Raw genomic sequence first — 9,808 nt, forward strand, 5'->3', positions numbered from 1 at the left:
TCCCTGCAAGCGGAAGCAACTTCTCCACGTAATATTAAAGACCTCTCTGAGGTCATCCCTCAGTCTTCTCCTTTCTAGAGGAGAGAGCTCCAGCCTGTTGGATCGTTCCTGGCTGGTATAACCTCTTATTTCTGGTATCAATCTCGTAAATCGCTTTCGACAGTATTCCGAAAGTTTTTTTTTCTCTAGTATGGAAAGCAGAACTGTTCACAATTCTCCAAGTGTGATCCAACCAAGATTATCTGACAGTTTAACATAATATCTATGTTTTTCAATTATGTCCCTTGTAGAAATGGACCATGGAGGATGGTTTTGTTCAAATAGCCTTATTAAGCCGCCTGGCTGTTTTTAGTGTCCAGTATTCAGGGCCTACCTGTCTCTCTGTTTATTACCCCATTTGGGCATTTGTTTTCAACAATAAAATCTCCTTATTCTTCCCACCAAAATGTACCATCACATACTTATTGATATTTACCATGATGTGGAGATGCCGGCATTGGACTGGGATGGGCACAGTAATAAGTCTCATAACATCAAGTTAAAGTCCTACAGGTTTATTTGGAATCACGAGCTTTCAGAGCTCCGTGACTCACCTGATGAAGGAGCAGTGCTCCGAAAGCTCGCGATTCCAAATAAACCTGTTGGATTTTAGCCTGGTATTGTGAGACTTCTTATTGTATCTATATTTAGGTTAATTTGCCAAATACCTGGCAATTCTGGAAATTTATTAATATCTTCCTCTATTTTGTCACAGTCCGCATCTGTGTCAACTGCTCCCTACCAATTTGATATCATCTGCAAATTTTGAAATGATATTTTCAAATCATGTGACTGACTGCTGCCATTCAAGAAGACAGCTCACACCATCAAGGGCAATTAGGTATGGGCAACAAGTGCTGGCCTAGCCAGCAATGCCCACATCCCATAAAAATGAATTTAAAATTAAATCTTTAAGTAGGCGGTGAACCACAGTGGTTCCAGCGGCGGTCCTCGTGGAACACCACTACCTACCTTTTGCCAGCCTGAGTAACTGCCTCCAACCCTCGCTCTGTTAGAACAAAGAACAGTGCAGCACAGGAAGAAGCCCTTTGGCCCTCCAAGCCTGTGGCGACACATAACATCTGTCTAAACTGAAGACCTTTTGCCTCAACGCGGTCTGTATCCCTCTATTCCCTGCCTATTCATGTGTCTGTCAAGATGTCTCTTAAATGTTGCTATTGTAACTGCTTCCACTACCTCCTCTGGCAGTGCATTCCAAGCACTCACCACCCTCCGTGTAAATATCTTGCCTCTGACATCCCCTTTAAACTTTCTCCCTTTTACCTTAAACCTATGTCCCCTAGTAAATGACATTTCTACCTTGGGAAAAAGACTTCTACTATCCATTCTATCCATACTGCTCATAATTTTGTAAATTTCTATTAGGTTGTCCCAAAGCTGTGACGCTCAAGTGAAAACAAACCAAGTTGGTCCAATCTCTCCACATAACTAATACCCTCCAAACCAGGGAACATCCTGGTAAACCTTTTCAGTACCCTCTCCAAAGACTCCACATCCTTCTGGTAGTGTGGTGACCAAATGACCAAATGTGGCCTAACTGAAGTTCTCTCCAGCTGCAACATGACTTAATTTGCTTTTTTTAGCCAGCTGTCCATTCACTCCTTGTTACCTGACTTCACGCATTCTTCCCTTAATTATGTGTCTACAATGCAGCATCTTACTGAAGGCATTTTGCAAACCTAAATATATTATGACTATTTCTTTACCCTTTTTATTACTTCTTCAAAGAATTCAGTAAGGTTGCCCAAGCATGACATTCCCTTTTCAAGCCTGTGTCCACATTCGTCAATATATTTTCAGTTTCTGGATGTTTTTCTGTTGCACCTTTGAGTGAGGATTCGCTTATCTTTCTTAGCATCGACAGAATAGCACCAGGTGGAAAGTACACCCAAGTACAGAGATTCCTCATTGTGAAAATTCAGTACAGAATCTCTATTCCATACCAAGCCTGCATCATTTGAAAGTTAACATACAAATTTTTAACAAACAAACGTGAAGTCAAAATTCAGGTTTGCAGAGATCAACCATTGAATCATATAGTGCAAAAGAAGGCCTTTCGGCCCATTGAGAATGTACCGACAACAATCAGACCCAGGCTCTATCAACATAACCCCACGCATTTACCCTGCTAATCCCCCTGACACTAAAGTGGGATTTTCCAGCCATGCTCATCCCGAAACTGGAAAATCCCGCCCAAGGACAACGGACCTTTCCATGGTCCGCCCCTCACCCACTCCGATTTCCGTGGCTGGCGGGATGGCTAAATTCTGGTGTAATGGTCAATTTAGTATGGCCAATCCACCTAACATGCACATCTTTGGAGTGTGGGAGGAAACTGGAGCACCCGGAGGAAACCCACGCAGACGTGGGAAGAATGTGCAAACTCCACACAGACAGTCACCCAAGGCTGGAATCGAACCCGGGGCCCTAGCGCTGTGAGGCAGCAGTGCTAACCACTGTGCCACCGTGCCACCCATTATAGTTGGCATTATAGTTATCATCTTGCCAAACTCATGGTTTTCAGCATACTTATTGTGATTTTTGTACATAATTATTTTTGTGCATGTGCACGTTTCCTGTTTTACGGATTACGTTCTTGGTCTTCATTCCCGAGAGGCATTGCAATACCCATAGAGAGCATTGCAACTCTAAAGTCAACCACTAGGAGGAGAGTGAGAGCAGCCCAGGGCAGACCCTTCCCCCTGGCATGAGAATGGTGCCCCCTACAGCAGAGCAAGCCCTCATGCGCATCATGACGCAAACCCACATTGAAGCTCCCACAACCAAACTGCGGTTTGAAACCCATATTCCCAACCCCCCCAATTTCCTGTGAGTCAGAATCATTGAGAAAAGGAGGCCGTTAAGCTCATCTTTTCTTTATAATTTTTAAAATTCCATTATTAAAATTACAGAGCCAATACTCAGAGTGGACAGGGCAGACCAGAATCCATCTCCTTGATTACTCCAAAAACCAAATCCAAATTGAACCCAATTCATGGTCCCCACAAGAGAGACAAACAAGATCCAAGCTGACAAGATAAGGCATCGGACTGCATCCTGGGCTTGATCTGACACTTGATCTCAGCCAAAAGGCTAATCATGTCTGTGACAGCTGAGGGAGAGATGTCCAACCTAATCCCACCCTTCAGCTCCTGCTCCATATCCTTGTAGGTTACAGCACTTAAAGTGCATCAGCCTCCCATCCATTGACTCAATCTACACTTCCCGCTGCCTCGGAAAAGCAGCCAGCATAATCAAGGACCCCACGCACCCTGGACATATTCTCTTCCACCTTCTTCTGTTGAGAATAAGATACAAATGTCTGAGATCACTTACCAACTGACTCAAGAACAGCTTCTTCCCTGCTGCCACCAAACCTTTGAATGGTCCTATCATATATTAAGCTGATCTTTCACTCCCCTCTACCTGTAACTGCAACACTATATTCTGCACCCTCTCCTTTTCCTTCTCCCCTATGTACTCTATGAACAGTATGTTTTGCCTGAATAGCGTGCAAGAAACAATACTTTTCACTGTATCCCAGTACATGTCAATAATAAGTCAAATCAAATCAAAATCAGTGTGATAAGTGTACATGTACAGACATAGGAACCTAGAATGTGAGAGCCTCAGATTTTCAATATATAGTGAAAATTAAGTTATTCAAGCAGAAATTATGCCTTCTCAATGAAGTCAAGTTATATTTAGAAATCCTATCCCCACTGTCTTGCCGACCTACATTGATTCCGCGTCGAGAAACGTCTCCATCTTCCCTCTTGATCCTTCTGCTAAGTACAATACACAACATCTGTTACTTTAGTGCTCCAACTCACAGGGCTCAAACCATTTATCCCGTGAGCAGTTAAGCCATTCAAGTCAACAAACTTCCCAATTTGAATCAACCAGTCTAAGCTGAAGCTACAATAGTGGGTGGCAAAAGGCTCCTTGGTGTCTGTAGGTGAAGGAGAAGGGAATTTTCTGGAGTGTTGACTCCTCATTGGTACCCATCAACTGCTGCTGATGGGACAGGAGGAGTGATCATTGCAATGCCCACTGTGGCCCAACAACACCCCTGAATTGAGGATTATCATATTAGATCAATCATGATCAATCATAATCTCATTGAGTTGTGGAGCAGACTCAATGGGCTGAATGGCCTACTTCTGCTCCTATGTCTTACAGTAATGGCCGCTTGGGTGAGGTACTGAGGGTGGGATTGTGTGCCAGCAAGCACTGAACGATCTGGAGGGAAAGGGGGAAAAGGTGAGGAAGGAAATAGATACGTTAGTGACATTATCTGGATAGAAGCATGAACAGACGGGGAATAGAGGGATACAAGCGGTTGGTCTAGATAGGACAACGTGATTGGCGCAGGCTTGGAGGGCCGAAGGGCCTGTTCCTGTGCTGTACTGTTCTTTGTTCTTTGAAATGATGTAGATCTTAGCTTTGTGCGATATTCTAAAAGAAGTGATAGTGAGTTAGCAGCCTGTCGTACACCTTGCCCCATTGACTTCAATGGATATAACATTGGAAAGAGATAGGGCAGCTCTGAGGACTTGCTTTCACTCTTTGTACACTATCTGAGAGTCAGGATCTATGCCAGTGAGCTTAATTCTAGCTCTTTTATGGAGAACAAATCATGTTCCCTCCATATTTTCATACAATGCATTAGTTCTCCATATGTTTATCTACGAATATTTTGCCAAATTGAGATTAATCCTATGCAGAAGAGGATTTATGAATTTGTGCACAATACAAGTTAGTGCGCAAACTGATTGCCAACAATGAGCTAATTCTCGAACAGAGCTATCAGTTTATATCCTGTGGCATTAAGATAGCTAGAATTACCCTTTTGACTATTGCTAATGCTGCATCAGATATCCACGTATGTGTCTATGTTACAATATGTACCGGTTGACATTTTTACACAGTACAATAGACATTATAGACTGTACTTTACTCTGTGTAACATTGTGTGTAAGCAACGAACAACAGCCTCCTCTGTTACCAATCGAGCTTGCCTCAGTTTTGAGAAACTATCCGGTTTATTCGGGAAATGTAGCCTCACATCTGAATGGAAGCGAAGGTGTTTCTATCACATCACATGACTGAGCCATTACAACTCAACCAACATCACGAAAACAGATTGGGCCAGAACTTCCAAGTTCCCCCAGAGTATTAGTGTTGTGACATGGACAAATAAGCTTTGAAACAATTTGGAAAACACTGTGAATCTCTCATTCCCATCGTTCTTTCACCTGCGGGAAACATAAAGTCCAGTGAACTTAACCAAAGATTAGGCAGTTTCATTTTCAAGCAATGTATGATTTTGGAGTTCCATTTGGCCCAATTATCCAATTCGCTTCATCTCAATGAACGTGTATACAGTACAAAGGTAAACTTAGATAAAGTGTTAGAGAAGTTCAAACTGTACAGAGGGTGGTTAACAGAAGAGATAATGAGATAGATAAAATATAACACAGAATTTTATAAAAACTAAAGATTGCATATATATCGCTGTATTTCACAACCTCAGAATTTCCCAAAACATTTTAAAGACAATAAAATGCCGTTCGGGGGGTAAAAGGCAGAATTCTGCAGCCATAGAGGCTGATTCTGTGGCAGACGAGGTCTCCGGAAATCTCCGTTGGCCTTAGGTGGGATTTTAGGATCTTGCCTGAGCGAGACCCTGCCCAGGAAATCTGAAACAAAACAGAAAACGCTGGAAGTTTTCAGCAGGTCTGGCAAGAGAGAAACTGAGCAGGCGGTTCATGCCTGCGACCTTTCTCAACCGAAGAAAGGTCACAGATCTGAGAACTTCTCTCTCTTTCTCTCTTCACAGACGCCGCCTGACCTGCTGAGTACTTCTAGCTTTTTCCGTTGTTAGGGCATTCACTGTTGCGGTAAAGGAAAGGGAGTAATCAGTGGTGCACATTATGGCGGTACGGTGGCGCAGTGGTTAGCACTGCTGTCTCAAAGCGTGAGGGACTCGGGTTCGATTCCCATCTTGGGTCATTGTCTATCTGGAGTCTACACATTCTCCCCGTGTCTGTGTGGGTTTCTTCCGGGTGCTCCGGTTTTCTCCCACAGTCCGAAAGACGTGCTGGTTAGGTGCATTGGCTGTGCTAAATCCTCCTTCAGTGTACCCGAACAGGCGCCGGAGTGCGGCGACTGGGGGATTTTCGCCGGAACTTCATTGCAGTGTTAATGTAAGCCTTACTTGTGACTAATAAATAAACTTTAAGATGATACACAGCACGATCCACTAAACAGCCGTATAATAAAGGAACAGCTAATCTGTTTGATTGATGTGGGTTGAGGGATAAACATTGCCAAATTAATACTGGACACCAGGGAGGACAGACAAGGTCAACCCAGAAAATGACGTGAAGATGTAGCAGGAGAGTGTATTATAGGACATTGGTGTGTTTTATTCTTTTGTGTGTTGAAAGCAGGATTCTGAATAAAGTGCAAAATGAAGGGTCATCCCGACTCGAAACGTTGGCTCTATTCTCTCTCTACAGAGGCGGTCAGTCCTGCTGAGATTTTCCAGCATTTTCTGTTTTTGTTTCGGATTCCAGCATCCGCAGAATGTTGCTTCTATTTCTGAATAAGGCAGTTACAGAATAAATTTGAAACAGGTATTAGGATTAGCGTGAGCAAAAAGGTAATTCTAGCTACATTTTTCATAATGCCGTGAGGAATGAACTGAGTGCCCTGTGCATGAATAAGCTCATTGTCGCCAATCTGAGCACTAATCTGTATTGTGCAGTGACATATGGACCAGAATTATTCTTGGCTTTGGTAAACGTTTAGAATAATCTGCCAGGCTGACCAGTGGGGACTAAAACACTAAGGACATGCAGGGCGAAACGGAATGCTATGATGTAAGGGTTGGCGTGCCACAAGGATGGACATCATTGGGTTGAATTGGCTTTACTTACCCTTTTTTGTTCTTTGTATTCTCATCTCCAGGTATCTTTTTAAACTATGTTCCTTCTGAACATGATTTTTCAGAACAGAGTTTAAATTTAATTATTTGTGTCACAAATAGGCTTACATGAACACTGCAATGAAGTTACTGTGAAAATCCCCTTGTCACCACAATCCGGCGCCTGTTTGGGTACACTGAGGGAGAATTTAGCATGGCCAATGCACCTAACCAGCATGTCTTTCGGACTGTGGGAAGAAACCGGAGGAAACCCACGAAGACACAGGGAGATGGTGTGGACTCTGCACAGACAGTGACCCAAGTCGGGAATTGAACCCAGATCCCTGGCGCTGTGAGGCAGCAGTGCTAACCACTGTGCCACCGTGCAGGACTTAGAGAAGCCCTGAGACAAGAGTTTGCAGTGTTCTGCAGTGACATTGCCTAAACAATCTTCAGAGAAGATTGGGATGGCACGGTGGAACAGTGGTTAGCACTGCTGCCTCTCAGCGCCAGGGACCTGGGTTCAATTCCTGGCTTGGGTTACTGGCTGTGCGGAGTCTGCACGTTCTCCCCGTGTCTGCGTGGGTTTCCTCCGGATATTCCGGTTTCCTCCCACAGTCCAAAGACATGCTGGTTAGGTGCATTGGCCATGCTAAATTCTCCCTCAGTGTACCCGAACAGGCGCTGGAGTGTGACGACTAGGGGATTTTCACAGTAACTTCATTGCAGTGTGAATGTAAGCCTGCTTGTGACTAATACATTTTTAAAAACTGTGAAAAATGGTGAGACCAAAAATATTCTTTTGGTGCATGACTCTCTTACAATACCATGTTTTTAATACACAACCATTCTTCTATTAGCTCCCGATCATTTTTAGTTGGACTTTTCTTGAATATTTTAGGTGAATTTAGTTTTCTAATGAATTAATTATAAAGAACACTGCTCACTTTTCCACTATTACATGGAAAGAATCTGTTTCAACTGTTGAATGCTTATTCAACAGTGCCGCATGTAAAGTTGCCAATTCAGTAGTCAAACCTCACAAAGGGTGTAATTAAGTGTCTGAAAGGAACATGTTCTATAAAGAATAGTTCGAACTCTGTTCTTCCCTTTAAGTTGCCGGGTTTTTTTTGTTTAAACCTTTACAATGGTTAAAGGGAATCCTTCAATGTACTACAAAAGATTTCTGCCATGGTGCAGTTTCTATAATTTTCTAGTTAACTTCCAAAGCAAAGCCCCCCCCAACACAGGAAATTTCCGATTCGCTTCCCACGCCTCGTGCTGCAGTAATGGCAGTTTCCATTGCTAGTAATTTCCGGAACAGATCGCTAGTCTATTGCCATGGGCTGACAACTTGAGGGGGGCCACTGCACATCAAGCATGACTGGCCAGGAGTCTCTCCCGCTCTTACTGCTAGCCATTGGTGAGTTCGGAAAGATTTGCAGGCTGATGTTCAACCTATTTGGCCACGTTATGAACACACCTTCCTCGGCCATCAAGTCTTGCGGTGGGACTTCATAGAATCCATAGAAACCCTACAATAGAGAAGGAGGCCATTTGGTCCATCGAGTCTGCACTGGCTCTCCAACAGAGCCTCCCACCCTGGCCTATCCCCATAACCCCATGTATTTACCCTGCTAATCCCCTAACCTATACATCTTGGGACACCAAGGGGCCAGTCCACCTAACCTGCATGGAGCACCCGCAGCCATGGGGAGAATGTGCAAACTCCACACAGACAGTCACCCAAGATTGGAATTGAATTCGGGTCCCTGCCGCTGAGGCAGCAATGCTAGCCACTGTGCCACCATGCCGCCCAGAGCTTCTGGCACTGAGGCAGGGACACTACTCACTATACCTCAAGACCTCCTACATATGTGAAAAGGCAGTGGTTTGTTACAAGCAGCTGGCTAGACAGTATATAAGCTCAGATAGTTAGCAGCTGCATCAAAAGTTTATAATGTTTGTTCATTAGTGTCACAAGTAGTCTTACATTAACACTGCAATGAAGTTTCTGTGAAAATCCCCGAGTTGCCACACTCCGACGCCTGTTCAGGTACACTGAGGGAGAATTTAGCACGGCCAGTACACCTAACCAGCACGCCTTTCAGACTGTGGGAGGAATCCAGAGCACCCAGAGGAAACCCACGCAGTCACAGGGAAAATGCGCAGATTCCACACAGACAGCGACCCAAGCCGGGAATCGAACCTGGGTCCCTGGCACTGTGAGACTGTAATGCTAACCGCTGTGCCACCTCTGTCTATAACATTAAAGTGGAGATGTAAGAGTTTTAACATGGCACATCTTTGGACTGTTTGAGGAAACCGGAGCACCGGGGAGAATGTGCAAACTCCACACAGACATTCTTTGTTGACAGAAAGTTTACTCATTGCAATGCCTCCAATTTCTAAATGATTCAACAGGTATTTACCCAGCAGTAAGAGCTTGACTGTTCTTGCATCTTTGTCCGCATCTTCCTTCAGTTTCTTCTCCAAGTCCCTCGAATGTTTCTCTTCTGCACTGGCTCCTGCTCCCATGGTGGCGAGGTCTGGAAATTGCTGCTGCTTTCCAGAAGATGCAGCTTGCAAAAGTGTTTCTCTCACGCCGTGAGAGGCTGCCCAGTCCCCGTCTGTACTCGTCGCAGCAGGATAAAGGTTGACACAATCACCGGAATTGCATGGGCATTAAGTGCGCGCTCTCACTAAACCACAAAACCAGCATTCAGAACTTCTTAGAAGGATTTTGGAGTTGGGACGTACCACATGAGACCCGTATTCCAATCAGAGACAAGGACAGGGTAAGAACGGAGGAAGGCG

The 9,808-nt window shown here is 44.3% G+C and overlaps 1 protein-coding gene across 1 annotated transcript in view; it reads right to left on the reverse strand.

Moving 5' to 3' along the window:
- gnat1 (guanine nucleotide binding protein (G protein), alpha transducing activity polypeptide 1) overlaps positions 1-9,529 on the reverse strand; it is a 69,028-nt gene extending 59,499 nt beyond the window's left edge. The window contains exon 1 of the mRNA XM_078209915.1: positions 9,424-9,529. Within this exon, the coding sequence (XP_078066041.1) occupies positions 9,424-9,529 (106 nt within the window). The remainder of the gene's footprint in view (positions 1-9,423) is intronic.
- Positions 9,530-9,808: the final 279 nt, after the last annotated feature.

Source organism: Mustelus asterias, chromosome 3 (genome assembly GCF_964213995.1).
Source record: "Mustelus asterias chromosome 3, sMusAst1.hap1.1, whole genome shotgun sequence".
Taxonomy (NCBI): Eukaryota; Metazoa; Chordata; class Chondrichthyes; order Carcharhiniformes; family Triakidae; genus Mustelus; species Mustelus asterias.